The sequence below is a fragment of the Ambystoma mexicanum genome, chromosome 12 (assembly GCF_040938575.1).
Source record: "Ambystoma mexicanum isolate Mex_15411 chromosome 12, UKY_AmexF1_1, whole genome shotgun sequence".
Taxonomy (NCBI): domain Eukaryota; kingdom Metazoa; phylum Chordata; class Amphibia; order Caudata; family Ambystomatidae; genus Ambystoma; species Ambystoma mexicanum.
In genome coordinates, this window is record NC_090936.1 from 477,011,016 (window position 1) to 477,033,742 (window position 22,727).

Below are 22,727 nucleotides of genomic sequence, written 5' to 3' on the forward strand. Positions count from 1 at the left end.
AAGACAAATTCAAGATGGTCACTCTTTCTCAGATCCTCCAGGCCCTTCAGTTTCAGGACTGGTTGGTATCTCTGGACCTTCAGGACGCTTATTTCCATCTGCCTATCCATCTCAAACACAGGAAATACCTGAGGTTCGCAATTGGCAACTCTCACTATCAATTTCGAGTACTGCCATTTGGGCTGACCTCCACCCCGAGGGTCTTCACCAAGTTAATGTCGGTAGTGGCTGCAAGTCTAAGGAGGGAAGGGATTCACGTCTACCCCTACCTGGACGATTGGCTGATCAGGGCTGTTTCTCCGAAGCAAGCTCAGATCCAGCTAAATCACGTGTGCCATTTCCTTCACAGACTGGGCTTCTCCCTCAATTTAAAGAAGTCACAAATGATACCATCGCAGAGACTCCAGTTCATAGGCGCGATCCTGGATACTTCCCTGGGAAAAGCCTCGCCAACAGAGGTGAGGGCTCAAGATATTCTACAGATGGTTACCAAGTTCCAACATGCCCAACGTCTCCCAGCCTTCGACTTTTTGAGGTTGCTAGGCCTCATGGCATCCTGCATTTTCCTTGTGCCAGAGGCTCGCCTGAGAATGAGATCCCTCCAGTGGGCACTGAGGACTCAGTGGTCACAATTCTCAGGGAGAATGACAGATCTTCTTCAGGTTCCCGGCAGGGTGGCTCGAGACCTTCAGTGGTGGGCCTGTCAGGAGAACATTCTGAAAGGAGAACAGTTTTGGCAACCCTGGCCGGAGATGACAGTAGTCACGGATGCCTCACTCACGGGGTGGGGAGCCCACGCCAACGACTTGACCATCAGCGGTCGTTGGTCTCCATCGGAGTCCAGACTACACATCAACCTGTTAGAGCTGAGAGCCATCAGACTTGCGTTGAAGGCTTTCCTGCCAGCTGTACAAGGGAAGAACGTCCTGATAATGACGGACAACACGGTGGCCATGCATTACCTCAACAAAAGAGGAGGCGTAGGATCACTACCCCTGTGCAGAGAGGCGATGCAGCTCTGGTTTTGGGCAATCCAAGAAGGAATCTCTATCGGCAGTTCACCTAGCCGGAGAGAAGAACTTGACAGCGGACGCTCTGAGCAGGCAGAACAGTCTCCCACGAGTGGGAGCTAGCTCAGGAAGTCCTTCAAGAGATCTTCGCCCTTTGGGGAACCCCTCAGGTAGATCTGTTCGCCACCATCCTAAACAGGAAATGCGACCTGTTCTGCTCAAGGGAATTTCCTCCGAGAGGAGCTCTGGGAGACGCGTTCATAGTGGACTGGGAGTTTCCGCTTCTGTACGCGTTCCCACCGGTCCCTGTCATTCCTCAAATGATCAGGAGGTTGAGAAGATTCCGGCGAACCATGATCCTAATTGCCCCGGATTGGGCCAGGAGAACGTGGTACCCGGACCTTCTAGACTTGTCCATCTGCCCTCCAATTCGACTTCCTCTCAGAGAGAACCTACTCTCACAGAAGGGAGGTCAGGTTCTCCATCCAGACATCAAAACCCTCAACCGTCACGCTTGGCTTCTGAAAGGCTGAGGTACAAGGATTGGGACCTCCCTGATGATGTTATGGAGGTGTTGCTTTCGGCAAGGAGGCCAGCAACAAAGTCTTTATACCGCTGCCGTTGGAACAGATTTTGCAGCTGGTGTAGAGAACAGAATATCGACCCATTTTCATGTGGTACACCAATGGTTTTGTCCTTCCTATTATATTTGGCAAATTCAGGGCTTCAAGTTGGCACCATTAAGGGCTATCTCGCAGCGCTATCTATCTTTAAGCGTACTGAGGAAGAACCATCCTATTTCAAATTACCCTTGGTAATACAGTTTCTAAAGGGGTTAACCAATGTTTATCCCCCAAGACCATTCCAAGTTCCCCTATGGGATTTAAACTTAGTACTAACTTTCCTGATGGGTACACCTTTCGAACCTCTCCATTCTTGTTCGTTAAGATTCCTTACCCTTAAAACTGTTTTATTAATAGCACTTACATCTGCTAGAAGGGTGAGCGAATTACAAGCTCTTTCTTGTAAACCCCCTCATACAATCTTTCACAAAGACAAAGTTGTCCTGCAAGTGAAGCCTAATTTCCTCCCAAAGGTGGTTTCTGAATTCCATATCACTCAGAAGATTACCCTACCATCTTTCTATCCTCCTCCTCACCCGGGGAAAGAGGAAGAGAGGTTACAGACTAGACCCTAGGAGGGTTTTAAGTTTTTACATTAGTAGACTAGCCAGGATAAGACAGGCAGACCAGCTGTTTGTAGGTTACGCAGGTCACAAGCTGGGGTTACCAATAACTAAGACCATTTCCAGATGGATCATTCTAGCCATTCTGGAATGTTATAAACTGGTCGAATGAGCCCTAAGGTTTTGAGGGGGCTCTTTCCCTGCCAGAGGTATTGCAGCTTCATCGGCCCGCAAAAGAGGCGTGCCGGTTAAAGACATATGTGCGGCCGCTACATGGTCGTCTGTCCATACCTTTACACGTTTTTACAATCTGGATTCCTCCTCCAGTCAAGAGACTAGGTTTGGAAGGGCTGTACTGCATTCTATTCATCAATAGAAGACAGCGTGAAGTCAGTACTCCCTCCTCCGAATATAGAATACTGCTATGGGAGCCTATCTAAGATGAGGAATATGTCGGAGGACACAATCCCTTCGAAGAACAAGTTACTTCTTACCTTGTAACGTTCTTTCGACGGGATGTTCCTCCGACGTATTCCTCATCGACCCTCCCATCCATCCCCGCAGTTCTACTTCCCTTGTTGCAGCTTACCCTCCTTCGGGGGGATTAGTCTAGTCCAGACAGTAATACTGTGGGCTACAAAACGGAACTGAGCAACGGACGCTGCGCGCGGCCTTTATAGGCAGGATGACGTCGAGCGTCGATACGGCGGCTGTCGAGGGACATCGACGCGAGGGACGTCGACGCGCAGCGCCCTCTAGAGAGAACATTTTCCGAGGCCAGCAGGCAGAGCTGGAAGGATATATCTAAAATGAGGAATACATCGGAGGAACATCCCGTCGAAAGAACGTTACAAGGTAAGAAGTAACTTGTTCTTCTCGAGGAAAGGCCTATACTCTTACCACCCCACAATAACACTCACATACCAACTGAAAGGTTGGCGCCCCTGAGAAGGTGAATCCAAAAATGGGGCAGTAAATGCCTTGAGTCTCTGATCAGTTTGGAACTCCCTAGCTGGAAGCCTCACATGGCATTATACAGAATGTTAACCCATCAAGTGAAATGGTCAACCTGGTACATTGCTGCAAATCTTCAATTCAAAATTCTCTGAACCATGGCAGGGATATCCGGGAAGAGTGTAATCGATCGCATCAATTCATAGTTATTGTTTTAAGACTAGTTTTGAATGCTGCTGTGCTAAGCAGCTTGGCTTAGGATGTGTAGGCATTTATAAATGCAAGAAATGCCATTTTAGTCAAGTTTTATAATCTCAAGTGGAGTTATTAGCTTTTGATGTACCATAGAATACTTCTGATGGTGGAGTAACAAAATGAAGGGTTCAGAAACCTAATTTTAAAAGCTGGCTGCACTGCTTTGGATCCACCCTACAGTTTAGTGATCAGCTGTGCTTAAATGGGCATCACTGTAGGCAAGAGGTTTTACTTGACCTCACAGCCCCACACAGTTGCTTATCATGGCCAATCAAACTTAAGAATGTAAATTGCAACAAACACTATGCTATTGTCAAGGGTAAGTAAATGTTCTGCAATGTCGGGGTTGTTCAGTGAATTTGCTAGTTCCTTGAAACTTGCAAAGAATTTGACCACTCTGTTCCCAATGTTCAATGCTATCATAGAGTGCCGCCTGATAATGGCTTAGCATATGTTGCAAAAGCAAAATCAGTTACCTAGTAGACTGGTGGAAAGACAATTTGTCTTGGTGCGCATCATGCTTGATAATATAGTGGGTACCACACATTTTACCTTAGAAACCCAAGTATGCAATTGTCAATCTCTTGTCCTCTCCCCTAACCCCCACCGCTCCTCATTTAGGGTTCTGAACATTAATGTCCTCCTACTTGTTGTGAATTCCTTGATGGTTGTGGGCTCAAAGTTGCAACAGTGTGTAAAACCTAGATCCAGGTTTAGGCCTCCGTTTTTTTAGACTGAGCATCTTCAAGTACTTGAGCTCATGTTCTGATTGGTATTTGAGAAGACCCCTTTCAATATTAATACCAACAGTTCTGAGTGTGCTCGTTCAGCATGAAGTAGTGCATTGCAGGGTTAGAAATTGAGATTCGATGAGCAGGAGCCAAAACCAAGGACCTGCTGATGCTGCTTATTATATTATGATCCATTGTTTGATGCATGTGTTCTAATTCTTTATCATTCTCAAATACTCTGCTACTGTCACATATACATGTTTGTAATGCACCATCTGGTCTGAAGACCCAACAGTATCTCCTGGTAGCAGTTTGTTTCAAGCTAACCAGGCTCTTCCGTGAGAAGCAGGAACTCGCTGCTGCTAGCAATTTCAAACCCTGCACTGCTGTTTCTACTGTGTTTGGAGATGGGTTTCTATGGAGATTGAGTCCAAGCAACTGGCATGTTTTGCCAACGGTCCTCCCTTGTGGCCCTTTTGTGAATTGGCTGCATTATAAAACATTGGATGGTTTGCACTTTAATGTCCCTAGTGTCTATATGGTTTGGTTCTTTGTGGTTCTGGCAGAAAATAAGGTAGTTCATTGGAGATGTCAAAGATAATCCCTGCTGAATATTAGTTTTATTCAGTCTAGTCAGTGCTGGGTAAGGGACCCCACAGGGTATTTTTATTTGTATTGTAGTAGGTTGTCTCTGGGTATTTCAATGCACAAATTCCCTCTCAATTTGTTATTTACCTTTTCCAAGAAATTAGCTATGGGCACTAAATACAGATTAAGCCAGAAGTCTCTCCTGTTGGGTGATAAAATGGTGCATGCACATTCTAGTGTTTCAATTGAGAATGGGGATCCGTTGAATCCCCCCAACATGAACATATGGTCCCTCTGCAGACCAGCTATATATTACTTTGTGAGACTGTAGGCTCACCCCACACCAGTTTTCTGTCTAGGAACAATGTACTCCAGCTAGCCCCACTGTCTGTTGGCACACTAGTATTGTGATCAGGTCAGGTGGGCAAAACATGCGAAGGTCATTGTACCTCATGAAACAATTAGTATTGCGGCATAGCTGCTGCACAGGTATTGATAACCATTCTCTTCTACAACTCAAGGTCTTGTCAAGAGTGTTGGATCATGTCCATGTAGAGAGAAGTCCTAGAAATTGACTGTTCTGCTTTCTTGACTTGCCAGACCCCACATAATTGTCACCTTGGATGTAATTAGCAATCCAGATCTCAATTGGTACACAGCTGTTCATACCAAGGTCGTCTCCCAATTACCGAGACAGTCCCAAGCCTTTCTGCAGGACTTGCATGTTACTTCATTTCAGATTTACTGCTAACTTACCTGATGGAACAGTGCTGTGGGGTTGTTTGTAGTGGAAGTATAGATTGGAGGCCAATGCACCCAGCTCATTTGCTCTTGGAAGAAGTCTTTCAAATGTTTTGGGCAAGTCCTCCCCTAAATTAACTAATGGGACAATTGATATGGCTTGTTGCACAGGTAACATCTTCATTTGTCGTAATCTGGAGTCTGGTGGAATCGGGCAGGAGGAGAGCAGCGGTGAAGAAGATGACTTCTTGTCAGCCCGCGTTGTTTATAAAATTGGTGAGTCACTTATTTTTGGACATTGGAGTGCTTTTGAATTTGATTCCCTCTCTCCCTGATATTCTTCATACAAATGTTTAAAATCTGTTCAGGATGTCTTCTCTGGATACTGATAGGATATCTTCCCAACTTGTGATGCATTGAAGAAATGCTTTTGAAATGAGGAGTCTGGAATGTCTGAAACCCTGTCTTCAGGAATGGATAGTTTGCTTGCTCCTCAGACTTTCACAAAAAAGGCTCTCATTGCAGTTATTACTTGTAGTGTAGGGTTTTCACCCAAGCTGCTTCTCGAGCACAATATACAGCAGCTGTAGAAGATTTACAATCTGGAAGATTACATTCATTTTCTAGTCAAGTTAAAGTTGCATTTATTTGCCCGGTACAATCTGGGGCTTACATTTCTTTCTCAAATGATAATGTTGCTTGTACATAAAATCGTTGGGGGAACAATTCAACACTATTCAGCTCTTTCTTCATACTGACTGGTGTTTCTCAATATAATTTTGGAAGTTTTAGAATGTTGAGATTGCTCCTTACAATGAGAAATATTATTTGTACAAGTTTATTCCACCAGTAAAATATGTAACCCTCAAATGCAGTGAATATCGTTGCAGTTGATATCTTGCATAAAATCTAATTGTTCTCAACCTGCCATGCTTAATCAAAATCTGTCTTGTGAATGTAGACGCCTGTGAAATCCAACACCTATTGATGCACCGCTGGTTGCTCATTATGGCTGCATCATGGAAAATGCTTGCGCCACATCTATGCTATCGAGACTGCAAAATAGGTCTTTCCTAGCAAATCCTGACCTAGCCAAGTATGTGATTTTAATCTTTCATTTCCCGAGCTGTGTAGTGGAGCAATGTTTTTCTAAAGCCCACTTCAGCCGTTTTTGCCTATCTTATCAAAGTTCTCATGTTCTAAAAGTATGGTGTTTGTAAAGTGGTCGGTCTAGTGCAACTTCGGCTACTTTGGTGGCCTCTTGCCTCGGCAGTCTGGAAGACCAGGAGTGTTGAGAGGCAGGTGAAAATGTTGAGGTAGCTGGTATTTTTCAGTTGGTTCATAGTATTTGCACTTATGGGAGGACCAAGCGGTCTTGATGTGACCTGTCCATGATGGTGGCGAAGACTAACACCAGTAGGTTCCAGCCACTGGATCTGGCATAACGTATGACTTCAAATACTGTTCGATGTGGACTGTGAATTAGACCAAACCATTGGTGATGGTTTGTTATGGTTGTCCTAACCAGTGATTGACATGTGGTATTGCAGACACTTCTATTATGGAGGAAATGTGGGTGAGACCAGCCCAACTCAGTTTGGCCTCTGCTAGTGCCTGTGCCATTGTGCTTATCTGAAGTCTAGAATTTGTAGAGGTGAGATCTAAATTGGTTCAGCATTTAAAGCAAGCACTCTTTTGGTGGTTGTGGTTTGGTGAATAGGCATGCTGCAATGATCACGTGGTCTTTTAAGGCATAGAGTTGGCTAGGTATGGATTTCTATAGGTCTGTTTGTTGCCGGACAGAGAAGATCCTACTGGATTTTTCCAGTTAAAGTTATTACGTCAACCACATTGCTAGATTGAAGTGTTGGATCAGCCACATGAGATTAACACCTTTACAGTGGTTGATCAACCCTCGCTGTGAAAGGTGTGGAGAGTGATGCATACGTTTTTAACTTTATTCTGAATTTGGCTAGGAAGCAAATGTCTAGAATGTTTAGGTTCTTCCATTTTTCCAGTGCTGGATGAGTCGTTATTCAGCAGGTATTCCATAAGGCCCATGTAAAGGCTGTTGGCAATGTCCAGATTTTACAATGTTAGTTCAATGACTGCTGTGGTTCTATGTGGTAATCCCTATAGCTTCAAGTTTTTGGAGAACTGAGAACAAATCTTTTTAATTGCATGCAGGATCCTAGCTACTTATTTTGGCGAGTAGTCATACATGCGTCCATCTTTGCAGCAGTTGCAGATATCCAGTTGATTATGAAGACAGCTAGAATATGTTTGAAGACCTTTTGAATAAATCTGCATAGTAGTTGCAGGTGAAACCTATGCCAATTACTTCAGTGGAGGATAAAGCATGGGCAATTGGTAAACTGGTCCAATTGAAACCTCCTTGCCACTATCCCCTAGCAAATTGCTACATCCCGTTTTAATGCCCAAATCTCAGCTTGCATTGGGAGTTTACCTGTGGATAAACCAGCTAGTCCTAAATATGGTAGTGGTTGTAACCAAATCTTGGATAGCAATATAAACTAACCTTTCAGCCTCTCTGCGTGTGGTATGATACTTGGCACACATTGGTCAAAAAGCAATTGCTTAGCTCTGTGTGGGTGTAGAGCTCATAATCACTGACGTTAGGAAAGTTATAAAGCATTAGTTTACTTGGGGTGGGGGGTGGGTGGGGGCTGGAAGAAGGCTGCTGATAAAAATTGTTTGTTTATTCAAATGTAACTGAAGATACTTTAAAATCTTATTCTGATGGTGGTAGGCAAGAGCAAACATCAAGCTTGTGGAAATGTCTGACTTGAAGGGTTAATTTAACACTGTTTCAAGAATCACGAAAGCCAGCAACTATAGTAGCCATCTTTTAAAAAGGGCAAGAGAAGCAACCATGAACTAAAGGACCATAGTGCTTATTGATTCCAACACAAATGAATGGAAAAGTGTTACTTAAGCGAGTAGATGGTGCACTGGGAAAAATGCATTGCATTGACAGGCTGACTTTAGGAAAGGTGTCCACAGTGGAACAAGTCTTCTAATTTTCAGAACTTTGTATTTTCTTTTCAAAAACCAACCATCAGATCTTGCGTCTGCCTGGTTTTGATCAAAACCGTGGACCACCTCTAGCCAAGATGACTTTCCCATTAGACCATTAAGCTGCCCATGGTTTCTTGCATGATTGTTGCCAGTTAGGTTGGGGGAGGGGTCAATGTGGGGGGAGAAACGTTGAGGATTTCCACAAATGTCTGCCAGGGCTATGGTGGCTCTGCTGCTATTCCCTTGTTATCCAGAGTAGACAGTACTGCTAAACTGTTACTATTGATTTGAACTATATTCTATTCCCAAACACTGTGGTTCTGTATCCAGGGTCCTACAAAGTCTGCATGAGTTTTTTGCCAAAAATAATTGGCAAACTTAGATTTTGGAGACGGGGGCCCCCTTATCTCCCAACCCCTAGCCCTTATACCCTTAACCCCGATTCCCCCCCCCCCCCCCCCCCGCAGATTTTTCATATGAAGTTTTTCGTCCACCTCTGCGGGGGGAGAAAAACAGGTGATGAATGAAAGTCCTACTATTATCCTAATCAAAGTAGAAAAAGCTGGATCTCCACATATAAAGCACACATTTAAGATTAGATTGATCCTTTAGTTTGGGGTTATACGCGGATCTGATCAACTATTTTGAAGCCCTTTTGATGCGTCAAATTCTGGCATATGTCTACATCAATCAAATGCAGTCAAGGGCTACTGGATGTGATTCCAGCCATTGAGCTTCCCAACTGCGATGAATGTGTTTAAGACTAGGGCAAGACTAGAGTACCTTTTGGGAAAGAACACCGAAAAAAAAATTCTTGGAGGGTAATTGCTTCTTCACCCTACTATAATGTATTTGATCTAAATTCCTTGGTCACAATTTGATGCAGACTGTATTGTTTGAACAATATTTAAGATTGAATAGATGACCACGGGTCCTGTATCAAATGCTAATTCAATATGGAGGGAGCCAACCTATTTGAAGCCTAGCACTTCATCAGGGCTCTGACGGTTGATTAGTATTTCATGAAAAAAGCGACTCCTATTATGCCAATAAGTGTCCGATTTGCAGTTGATACTGGATTTCTAATACTGTGGGGCTTCACATATATGGTTGAATTACTTGTTCTACTGTGTTCGGTAAAACAATTTACCTTCGTGTCGCGTGGATATCACTAAGATTGCATGTAGCAAACAGTTTAGGGGCCTTTCTTCAATTAATGGTTACGGAGTAATCCTTGCATCAAATTTTCATTTAGGAGAATAAAATCCCACTTGTGAGTTCGAACCAACTTAAAATTTTACATTTGGAATTTTGTGTCTAGGTGCATTTACTTTGTACACTGGAACAGATGGCAATTACTCCCTCCTGCCATGATATACAGGAAGATCTTGGTTAACTTTCCTTTCTTTGCCCTACCTATGTATCTGTTGTGTCAATTCACAACCCATACTGAATGAATTGGGACAATCAGTGAGTTTGTCAATCTACAAATGACACAAGTTGTACATGCAGTCATAACTGGGCCAAAAGGATAAGCTCTTATAACGTCAAATTCATGCATTTATGTACAAAGCTGCAAGTGAGGTTGAATTTTGTAGCTTAGTTTACCTGTTAGTGCTCACTTTAGTAACTGGATAATGTTTAAATTGACTGTCATTATTGGACTATGCTACCCCAAAGCACTTCTAGTGCAGCAATGAGGGGAGAATGTGACATGGGCTGCATTGGGGAAGAGGCCTAAGGGTATGGGGCAATCCCAGTGTGGCAACATTTCTGAATGCATGCCTTTATGTATGGTCTTAATGTAGTATTGTTCATTTCAATGTACATTCGTCGGGTATGGTACAAAAGGAGTACATTATAAGTGTATATAGGTCGACGCCTGATCTGGTTGCTAGAAAATGCATTTGCCCTTTGGTCGTAATTGAGTGCATTATCAAAGTCCAGATTGACTTCAATAAATTACTGGATTATCTTGCTTCAAGGATTATATCCTTTTATACCTTGGTGTTTTGTCACGTTTGCCATTTTGTATTTGATTGCTTCTCCGATTTTGTTTTGTCAAAACATGCACTTTCCAACTGTCAATGCATTGTTTGATTAACACCAAAAAGCCCTGAACAACTAACAAATTGCTGGATTTTCATGTATGTATTTTACCATTTTTTCTTGCTGCTCTGTGATTGTAATTTAGTACCTGAATGGATCACGGCGAATAAAGGTTTAAAGTAAGGTGTTTTATTCGAGTTTGAATCTAACTCTAATTTCTAACAGCAGGGGTCATGTAAGAGTTACAGTAGCAGGCTACATACGCCCTGTTTGAGAGTAACTTGATCAGTTTAGCTCCCTCACATCTGATGTCAAATACCTTTTTGGGGGAGTAAAACCATTGTGTAGCCATGGGAAAAGTTTTTGCCAGGCACCAACAAGCCAAACCTCTCTTTGCCAGTACTCACTTTCCAATGGCTGCCAGGAGTCTGGACTGGCCTGGGAGCAGCTGTAGCATCTTTCACCATCTGCACTTTGAGGAAAGCCATGCGAAGATGGATCTGGCAACTGTTTAAATGTACCCACAAGAACAGTGAGTAAAGCAGGAGTGTCTCTTCTCAATGCGCTCCTGGACTATTATATGAAAAATAACTGGAGTGAAGTGCGGCAGAGACTGGGTCCTATACAGAAATATTTTTTTTTTATTAAAGCGGGGCATATGCCAGAAAGGGGGCAGGCTCTAATACAGGGTGTCTCATGGTCTATACAGACAAGATGAGGAATGGGGGCATAGCAGATGACCCATGAGATTACAGCTGTGAAACCAGATACATTATGGTCTTGCATTTCTGAATGTTCACTATCCCACTTTGTGCCCAGTCATTGTGATGTAGTGCAGAAATGTTTGGAGTAATGAGACCCAAGCTCCGAATTCATCGGACTCCAATATGGGATTGGATTCCAACAAAGAATTTGGATCAACAAATTCTTCAATCCAATATCTCCAGGAAGCTGTAGAGGAGCCAAATGCCTCTACAGGAAGTCCCACCTCTCTGCTACCTGTGTGCTGGAAACCAGAGGTCGTGCCAAGTTTGATACCAGTAACTGACTATTCTGAGGAAGGTCTTTGAACCAAGGTATCCATGAAGACCTTGTATGATGTACCCTCGGAGAGATGGCAACCTGAGAGAAACAATCCCTTAAGGAATATAAAGATGAGGAAGAGGCTGGTGACATCACAAGAAATCAGCATGACTCACTGAGAAGAATAGCTCGAAGGAGAAGACTTATAGACTATATAGAAACTGATATTGAAACAAAGAATTGAGTAAGAGTTTGTGCGGAATGAAAATTGTATGTGTGAAGAACACTCAAGAAAACACAAACCGTTTTACAATTTACAGAGGCTGCAACGCAAGTGCCTTAAGTATTCATAAGGCTGGCTATGCGTAGTATATAGACTGCAGGCGGTGCCGCCAACATATATGTATAGAGTTCTGGACATTCGATATTTAGTAATCGAGTCTTCATGGAAGAAGGTGGATTGAAAGCGGTGTTACAGCAAAGAATAGGCTCGAATTTGAAGCAAGATCAAAGAGTGACTGTCGTGGTGTCTGGATGCAGCCAATAACTGGTTATCAGCTGCAAAGAACAGTAACGCGTGAGAAGCCGAGGCATCCCTTGTGTTGCAAAGAGAACACTATGGATGCCAAGTCTCTTAAAGACTATTAAATGTTAGAATAGGAGCAAATTCACGGTCTCTGATCATGTGAGTTGAGGATGAAAATAGAGGAGCATGGTGCACCAGGTTGAAGATGGCGAGTGCCTGCACGCCCTTCAATTCCCAGGAGCAAGAAGCTACTACAAGGCCAAGTTCAAAGATGATGTGAATGGCAGACTGAGTGATGGGAGGCTAATTGGGTGGGGAGATACGGTCAAGTTCACCCACCAGCACCTGGGGCTGCTTGAGTATTGATTGTTCCAGAAGGGTACAAGCGTTTCAACCAATTGTAGAAGGCTGTATAATGAGGAGCCTTATAGTTTGAGAGCCAATGAAGTGTTTCTAATCACTGTTGAGGACTTGCACTAAGGGAGGGCATGAGTGCCCACCTGACTGTAGAGACCCAATCACAATCCTATCCCATATAGGAAGTATACTTGGACATCCCCCTTGGAGCTCACCACAATCCATGTTGGTTTTGTTAGTTTGCTACATAGTATGACGTCATGTATGACAAACATTTAGTAAATACTGTTTTATTTTTTTTAACAAACTGCATTGGGCTTATGCTGTGATGTCCATTGTACTCACTGTTTTAAACAATTGATATTAAGTTATTTGCCAACTTCGTGAGTAGGTCTTGTTGTTTAGTCTGAAGTTATTCTCCATCCCATTCGTAATACGACATGTTGGCCCCCAGGGATCAAAGCCTTCTCAAACCGTGTCCTTCATTCTAAATTCTAGGAAAGTGTATGCGGCTTAAATATTCTTCTGGGTGTCTATGCTAGACCTCTGAGCACCAACTGCAGTTGCTTAGGATCATGCCTGCAACTTGTTTGGGTTCCGTTCAGTTACCACTGCAGACATCAAAGATCGGTTAGGAAAACTAAAGCCCATTATATGCTTGCAAGATCCTCTCATGCCTTGACTGCGAGGTTTTTTTGCAGAAACAATCGCAGATCAGGATTTTCACCAACAAATCACTAAAGGGGGTGTGCCCACTTGGCTCAGCAATAATCACTGTTCTACTGAAAATGAAATTTTCCAAAGACCCAGTTGTCCTAAGAAATTAGACCTGATTTTGGGTTTCCTTGGTTGGCCAAGATCCGATAGCGGGTAGTCACTGCTTAGTTAAGTTACAAGATTATATTGAAGCCAATCCTGTGCTATACCCATTGCAGTCGGGCTTTCAGCCTAGACATAGTACAGACTGCTTTGCTGTTTGTTTGGGACGATGTCCTAAAATAGGCAGATGACTGTGGTTCCTTGTTGGTCACTAGGCGTCTGCCGCGTCTGACACTGGTTCGCTATATCCTGCTTCACAGGCTTGAGCATTATGCGCAGTTCCCTGAACCTGCACTATGGTTCTGCTTTTTTTCTAGTAGATATATCCCAACAGATGAAATTAGGTCTTCAAAAAGTCCTTGATATGGAGTGCCGCAAGGTTCCTCCTTATCGCCTCCTATTTAACGTCCGAGAACATTGATTGACATCCTTGATTTCTAATCTCTGCTTTCATACCTATGATGCACAGATCGATCTGAGATTTTCTGAGAACAGGGGTATGGATAGGTTGGTGGAATGTTTGGACCAGGTGGAATCCTGGATGTTCAAACACCCTTCAGCTCAAAATGGAAGTCATGTTTTTGGGCCCCAGGGCCAAATATCGGAGGTCAGACATCTGTCTAGACGTTTTGACATTCCCATGAACATACTCGACTAAAGTAAAACATCTTAGTATATACTGTCAATGAGAAATAGGTGGGGACACTCAAATTAACCAAGTGGCTAAAGCTGAATGTTTTAAAAACTTTTGACTGCTACGAAGAGCAGCCCTATTTATTTTTGAATGCATACCCGGCATTGTAGGGTCTTTATGAACTCCAAATTGAATACTGTAACTCACTTTATGAATGCCTCTTGGCATACCAGATTGATCCTCTTCAATGTCTCTAAAATGCTGCTGTTTGCCTCATTTTTCATTTGTCAAGGGGTGACTGTCGCCCGCAACGTTACATAAATCGGCTCCCCATGAAACTAATATTGTTTTAAAATACTGTGCATCACTTTTAAATGCCTTCATGATTTGGCACCCTCTTTACTTTATGCTTGTTGCGTGCCGAAAGCCCGCAGGCATCGGGGCGCGGCGGAGCGCAAAGAGAACCACTTGCAGTTTATACCTCTGTTTACTTGGAGTAGGGCTGCGCTGGGGTAAAGAACCAGATGACTCAATTATTGGAAAAGTCGGTTTTTCTGAAAGTGGAGTAGTTTTCTTGTCTTAAGTTAACGGGGAGCTCGTTCCAATCTTTAGTTGCCTTGAACTTGCCTTGATTTTCCCCTTCCCGTCGCCCGTTTGGCTTCTGGGATGTTTAGAAGGCCCATATCTGCTGATTTTAAGCCTCTTCAGGAGAAGTGCTTTTTGAAGTAGGCTGGCGCCTTTCCGAAAAGGCATCTATGGACAATCGTCAGTGCTTTGAACCTGACTTTGTCCTCTATTCTAAGCCAGTGCAGATCCCTCCTACCATCTGATATATGGTCCCTTTGTTTTTTCTTTTTAATGATGCGAACTGCATCGTTTTGCATGACTTGGCATTTAGCTAGCTTCTTTTTTGATGCTCCCAGTAACGGGGCATTTCCATAGTCCAGGCGTGATAACAGGATCGCTCTGGCTACGGAAGCTGCATTGGTCTCATTGATATATGGTCTAATTGCTCTTAGGAGGCGCAGGTAGTACAAACTAAAATCCTTCGCTATTCCTCATCAAGAATCTTACGATCCAAAGAGAAACATTTCTTGACTCCTTCAGCTAATTTCTTGAAGGTGATTGTTTTCAGTTGCTGCCCCTAGACGATTATGGAACTCTTTACCACAATGTATCTGAGACATGGATCCCTTTTTTCAGTTCCGCATTAGAACATGGTTATTCTGTTTTTCTTGTCTTGCCACCATTTCCTTGTTCTGTTTTTGTGGCTGTGCATGAAAGACTAGCTCCGCTGGGTCCCTTGCGCCTTGACTCAAACTTTCTGTAGATGGGGAATTAAAAATGCAGATGTTTGCTACCTGATGAAGCCTTTAACACTCGTTTGTAATGGACTCGTAGTTTAAAGTTTAATGTCTAAGCTTTTATTTTGCAAATTCGAACAAGGGTAATAGTTTTCTATATGCTATGTAATGTTTCATTACCAATAAATGTGGCTAGCTGACATCCAGTTTTTCTCAGATGCCCATACATGTTATGGGGACCTGTGGATTTGTTGCTTCCAAAGATTGAATTGCAATTGGAAGCAGAGCTGGTCTGTCACTTCAACATAGTATGGTTGGCGGCGACAATGGTTACATTGGGTTGAAGTCTTGTATGATATCCTGCTTCTCCTGAAAGTAAATTGAAATTTTATCACAAATGTATTGAGAAATGGGCATTAATTTTTCTGTGCGCTATGGAGCCGAGTAGGCCCGAATTTGAGCAGAAGGTTGATGGGTGCACAGTCCAATTGCCACGTCAGTCTGACATGTTGCAATAGACATTGCGGGGCTAAGCAAGTAGTCTATTCCTATGCATGCTCACAAGAACTATTCACATACCAGAATCCTGTGAGGTGGACTTGGGTCTTCAGGCATACATACTTATAAATCTTTGTTACTCTGAAAGGAGCATTCTCTTTTTAACCTTTTCACAGGTGTCTGTCTCAAAGAATTGACAATGAGATTAAAATGTCACCCCCAAGATCTGTTCCCCTTGCTGAAAATCTGTAATTTGGATTAGGAGTCTGTTGGAAAAGGCTTCACTGTCATTAGGAGCATGTACAGAAAACACAAGTCTGAGGACACCTAGCGTGCAACCCTAGTTATTCCCCAGGACTGCTGAAAATGGTATACAATTATGAATCCTGCAGGACAAGGATGGACGTGGGTTCAAAGGTGGTATCGCATCAAGGACAGATGTCAGATCTGATTTAATATATTCACTCAGACCTAGATGCCACCACCTGCCATTAGACAAGTTGCAGCCATACTCTGTATGAGCCTGATCAAGAGATGGCAAGTATACCTGCAGCATAGAAAAGGGATAACAAGGAAAAAACATAAGAAAAATACAGAAACGCGCATCATCCAAGAAATCAGCTTGGTCGTTGTAAGTCACTGGGTCAGTTAAGCTCCCAAAGCCATTAATATCTAAACATGACAACATTGGCCATCTCAATCCACTGGAAACAAGTTGCAGGGTAAGGCAAGCTTAAATGGTCTGCAAACCCCCATACCTGAGCCATTCGGGGAGTCCTAGATCAGGCCGTATTGGATTTTGACCCATTCCTGCCATTATCCCCATTCCTGCCATTATCTGGACACCTTTTCCTATCTTCCACTGGGTTTCCTGGAACATTAAAGACCAATTGCATTTCTGATGCAGGGTCCGCTGAAATGCCAATGAGGATCGCCTATTTTTCAAATGTAGAGCAGTGATGCTGTTCCCACTTCAACCGGTTCGAAAGGCTGAAGTGGTACGTGTGTATTCTGTTGTAGCCTTTGTGTGGTTTGCTTCATTTGATGTAGAGGCAGCAGGTTCACTTGGGCAAAGTCGTGAACATTTTGTAGGTGTGCAGGACAATATTTGTCCTTCGATTATGCGGCAATCATGATCTTTTCCCTAATGTAAAAGTAATTCTCATAAGTAATGTGTTGGTGTCTATATTTCAACAGTGAAATTGAGTTATGTCCGGGACAAGTGTTGATGGCTGAGTCTTCTCCCAGAAGCTCCTCCGAGTTCTCGGACGTAGGCTTCAAGGTCTCAATTCTATTATGGTCCGGGGATACCATGGACACAGATGTTCTTACAGGACTGGTTGTCCCAGTCCTTAACCTTGTCGGCCCTACTGTCCTTTTTTCAAGCTGCTAAAATCTAAGCCAATAGGTCCTACTAATGCATTTGATCACATTTAACACTACCACCCGATGTTCAATTTTCTAGAGATTGTGGTCCAGCGCTTTTGAGAGTTCATTTTTACAATGTCTTGTATCCTTTGCCACTTGGATGGGGGCATCTGTTGGTTGCTGGAGCAAACATTCATGTTAAATAAGCAAGGGTTTTCGAGACCTCATCCAGGCTCTTGATTTCTTGAAGGCATGCGAACAGGGCAGAGGAGGGTGCCCAGTATGACCACTTTAATGCAGAAGTGAGTGGGAGCCATCATTGATTCCTGATTGAAATTCAGGATGAACATACTTGCCCGTGGCACTTAAGGGATCAACCCTAGGCACAGCTGTGGAACAAGAGGAGGCGAAGAAAGTCTGCTGAATCCGAATATCGGATGTGTCCACATTCCGCTGCCAGAAAGCCTGCAGGGAGATCGCTAAAGAACCAAATGCTATGTTGCACAAGACTTTTTCTGTATACCTCAGCCGGGCATACAGCATACACGGTACTATAAAAGCACTTTGTAGATCATCAAAAGGTAGTTCAATTATCTGTGGGATAAAAAACTGACATGGTGATTCAGTAATGAAGACACATGGCAAGAAAACTCTGCATTCTATGAAGGCCATCGCACCATTAAGGATTTTCTGACTTTTGAATACTTGCGATAGTGGGGCTCCAGGATCACTTTGTCAAGAGTCAAATACGTATGTTCATTCAAGCGCAAGATAGTCAAAGGGGGGTGGGGAGGGACAGGGTTTTCAAAGGACTATGCAGACACTGGGTCTGGGAGAAGGGACATGTGACCAAGGGTCACTGGATGCAAGTCCTGTTTTGAGTTGCACATGGAGTTCGACACCTGGGACGTGCAGGATAGTGGGCCCACCCCCATTCTGAGCTTATGGCCAAAGTGAGAAGTGCCTTTTTATATAGGAAGGGGGTGGGGTCAAGATGAAGTCGGCGGAATAGGTCCAGGCCCTCCAACGTTGTCCTGCATATCTTGAGGTCTTCAAAGGGGAGTGATATGGGTGTGGCCAAGGGTCGCTAGATGGAAGACCCCATTGTGTTGTACAGAGTTCTCCTCTGGGGACGTGCAAAAATGTTGCAACGCCCCCACCCCCCAAAAATTCCCATTGCGAGAGCATGGCTAAAGTGAGAACTCACTGAAAAGGGGGATTGGGTGGATCATGAATGTCATAGGAATAGGTGCAACAGCCCCCTAGTCTACTGTGACATACATTAATTAATTGGAGTGAGGGCTTCTTCAAATCTGGATTGGAGGGAGTGGTGGATGTATGGGCCTGGGACCGCCATCTGGGCAAGGCTCGCTAGATGCAAGAACATACTGCTAACACCCAACCCGATAGAGGGTTCATGGACAAAGTGAAAACTGCCTTTTTAATAAGCAACTGGTGGTGGAATAGATTAGATGGTCAACGCAAGTTGGGTAATGCAGTAACCTGTTGATTGGGCCAATGGAGCCTACCGTTTTTTTTCTACGCAAGTATTGATGGCCTATGGTATTGGTGACTTTGAGAAGAACATTCACGTTTGATTTAATTACATTTATTTGAACTCCATACGTGTCAAGATTGTTCACAATGACTTGTTCCAGCTAACGTTTATCTATTCATAAATATAATACCCTAAAATGTATAGTACGTGATGAATGGGGATAGGGGACTTTATAAGCGAACATGAGAATAAGCAGTGTGATTTCCTTTGGAATGCATGTAGTACATTTGAATTGTCGGGTGGGATTATGCTTTGTATGTTGTAAAAATATCAAAACATAGTTTGTGGTTCATACTGATTCACTGTTTGGAAAGAAATAACTAAACAGATTGAGCATCTGCAATTAAGTCATTAAAAATTTATTCCCCAGAAACCCCAGGAAATTTCTCCTGGATGGCTCAAACAGGAAGGTGTGCCATGAACCCAGTCTTCATGAATCTGCCATGTGTATGATGTATAGGCCCCAATCTTGTACCATTTGTGTAAATAATGGAGAAATAGTTTTGTTGAAGTAATTAATGCATTTTTACTTTTAACATAACTTTGAAAAAAGTTTGCATACATAGAAAAGCCAAAACATGTATTATGGGGTGTTCAAAGTCAATGATATGGAAACTTATATTTACAGGGAAATGACTACTTTTTGTGGTATGCTAAAGGATTAATATTTGCGAGTCCTCACATTTTTCCACAACTATAGCCTAAGTGTAATGTGAATATAAATAAAGCTAACAAAGTTAATGTATGAGTTCAAAGGGATCGACTCAATACTTACTGCTAGGAACACGAGGGTGAATGGTTCAACGAAGTTCGTGCGTAAGCACCATCCTAATTCTCAACACACCCTACGAGGTAGGCCTGAAGTTTTATTGCTGGGTCACACACAGATGTGGAGGGTCATCTTTTAATATGTAGGCAAATCATGTAGAGTTCTCACGGCAGCAACATTAGCATCAATTGACATTGAAGGCATGTACACAAGTGGAAACCTCTTCCATTCGACAGCGATCAGGATCTTGTGAATGATGGCCACCGCTTTCAGTTCCTTTTGTGGCTGACTTTCTCCCTCAAGCCTTTTCTCATATGTATATTCAGGGGTCATACACGGACCCCTGAATGCCGATTATGTGAACAAACTGTGGGCAATTAGATTTCTAAATACCTCGTCGCTGGCTCTTGTGAGAAGAGCAACTCAATTGAGAAGTATAGTCAATTATGTAAAAAAATACATTTGTTACTATTAGTGCATACACAACAGCAATAGGCACAAAAATGAACAATTTGCACATGAAACCACATACTTGCCATTTTTATTAAATAGATCTGGATCTAGTAAACACATTTGTCTAATTATTGAAACGCGGAGCGCATGTAGAGAAGTAATTTGAAATGGCACCTTTGTGTTGTATGCATCGTAGTGGGGAGATGGACAAGCATGTAATCAAAAAACTGATGGGTGGAAAGTTTTTAATACATCTGAACCACTGGCACTGCTCTGGGCAGACTTCCACACCACCGGTTTTTAGCTTGTTTGCAAAAGGGGTGCAGCCAGTTTGGTGCTGCCACCAATGGGAGCAGCCCAGCCAGAACTGCTAGGCCAGGCCCCCTTCGCACAAACGCAAGCAACCCCAGACATGTTTTGGCCTTGTTGGGCCTCATCCGTGAGGTGCAGCCTGGTTCTCTAAGGCGCAGCGAGCAAGGATCCATGTCGGCACGTACCCTCTGAGCACCGAAGCATGTCTATGGATGCTTGTGGTCTCGTGCAGAAAGGATGTTACCTAGCAGTTGGGGATGGACTGCCCCTCTTGGGGTGGAAACAAGCCTGATTTGATTACGGTCTGTCACCATAATGTAATGCCTTTGTAGGCAAAGAACAATGGTGTGGAGGGTCGCCCGAGCAATTGCCAGAGGTTTAAGATGTATTCTAAACCTACCAGCTATCTGCTTTTTGCTAAATCTAAAATAGTTTTTACCCTTCATATCAGTCTAATGTTGCCAAGAAGAGGTTATTTATTGAGCAAACCGCGTCTTGCAATTTCCAGGGAGACCAATCCATTTGTATTGTGTAAGGTTTGTCTTAAGTTGTGCACTGGCGTTGCGACAAAGGGCATAGCATACTGAACTGACATGCTGATGTCACCAAGCGAAGCGTGTTATGATTCATTGCCGGCAGGGCATTTGAGTTTAGGGAGATTGACGGATTAGATCACAAGATGACGGTTTTGGACCTGTGGTTCGCATGGGTAAAAGTCGAAGGTAAGCTGCACTGAACGAAAATTTAATTTATGTTCTGATTGGTCAAACATTTTCGGAGAACCTCTCCATTAAGGCCCAAGCAGTGCCCTTCGTTGGTGGCACACTAAGCAGATGCTTAGAATTGCCATGTACTAGACAAAGGACAACCTAATGAGACGTACATGCGAATTCTTGACTAGAGCCTATAATGCGTTGAACCCCCCAGATAAGATCTTTGACTTGTTATGCTAGTTTCTGAATGCATACTATTTTTGCCTCAAATAAGCTCTATCCTTCTGTCCTTATAGGTGACCTTGGACATGTGACTTCAATCACCAATCCTGAAGTGGAAGAAGGAGACAGTCGATTCCTGGCAAATGAGATTCTTCAAGAGGTTCAGACTAGAAAGGGGGACAATTATGCACCTGAATTGCCTTGTATGCCCAGGGCAAGTGGGGGGGGGGTTGGTATTACTTCAGCATTGGATCTTTCATAGATTCACATGCTATGAACCTTTCCCCCGTCAGGCTGGGAATCCTGTTAACTTTACTATAGTAAATCAAGAAACCTGGGTGCCTATATTGTACCCCATTGCCCTCCTTTTGGGTGCTTTTGGTCACCACCAATGGGACGTAGAGTATGTAGCTCTTCCCCCTGCAGCATCCTTTCAGATTCAAACTGCATGTCATGCTGGGAGGAGTCCTTGTGTTTCTCCTGAGAAACTGGGAAGAGCATGCGAAAGACTTGTCGAGGACAGTGCTGCAACCACAAAACCACACAGGGAAGATTCCCCGGCACAAGCAGGATCCGGACAGTAAGCAGAATCAGGCATGCAAGCTCACAATACAGAGCCAGCCCACCAGTTGCTGCAACACCAATCAGTGGAGCAAGAAAGTAATCCAGCTCCAGCCAATCCCTGCACCAGTATCCCCATTACATACTGCAAACTAAACGTAACTTTCATACATTTGGAGGAGCAGTGGGAAGATCAACCTACTCTGGAAACGTCAGGCACTTGGCAATATTGTAAAATCTTGCATTATTAGCAAGAATCTAAAAAATCATCCCTTAAGGATCGACGACCAAGGGAGTACAGACAACCGCAGCAGCGGAGAGGTCCTCTGGCTCTCAGGGGGGTAGAACAAAACCTCAGTCCCAACAGCACCGGTGGGGGTAGGGGGTGGTGTATCGCTCCAACATCGGTTGCAACAAAAACAGACAAATGGGTGCTGCAGGTGGTCTAGTTGGGCCACCTGCTAGAATTCAGCAAAAGTTGCCAACTATCCCACTGTTAAACTCCCACACTGCATCTAAAGGTGCTCAAACAAGAAATAATGGATGTTGGCAAAGAATGTGATACAAAAAGTACCCAGACAGCAAAGAAGCAAAGGGTTTACTCCTTCGTGCAGAAGCCAGACAAAGTAGCGCCTGATACTAGATCTGCGCAAGCTAAAAAGGTTTGTCAAAAATCTGCGTTTCAAAATGGTTACTCTACTACAAGTCATACGAGCAGTACAACCACACGCTTTCCTAGTGTCTTTAGACCAAAGACTTGTATTTCCAAATCCTGGTGCACCACAGACATTGAAAGTACCTGCATTTTATGATAGCAGGCCCACACTATCAGTTAAAGGTGCTCCCATTCGGATTAAAATCGGCACCGCAAACGTTCACCAAATGCCTGGTATCAGTCACGGCAGCCCTCCCAAAAAGAGCCCATCACATAATCCATATCTAGACCATTGGTTAGTGCGAGCACAGACAATGGCAGGGGCTCATGCATCCATCGCACCGACAAAGCTCTTGCTGCAGCAGCTGGAATTTGAGAAACTTTGAAAAATACTCTGCCTAC

At 43.5% G+C, this 22,727-nt stretch overlaps 1 protein-coding gene across 2 annotated transcripts in view; it reads left to right on the forward strand.

The window, feature by feature from the left end:
- Window positions 1-22,727, forward strand: part of WEE2 (WEE2 oocyte meiosis inhibiting kinase) — a 195,135-nt gene that overhangs the window by 149,104 nt on the left and 23,304 nt on the right. For both annotated transcript variants that reach the window (XM_069628749.1, XM_069628750.1), the window contains exons 8-9: window positions 5,637-5,741; window positions 21,184-21,269. In XM_069628749.1, the coding sequence (XP_069484850.1) occupies window positions 5,637-5,741; window positions 21,184-21,269 (191 nt within the window). The remainder of the gene's footprint in view (window positions 1-5,636; window positions 5,742-21,183; window positions 21,270-22,727) is intronic.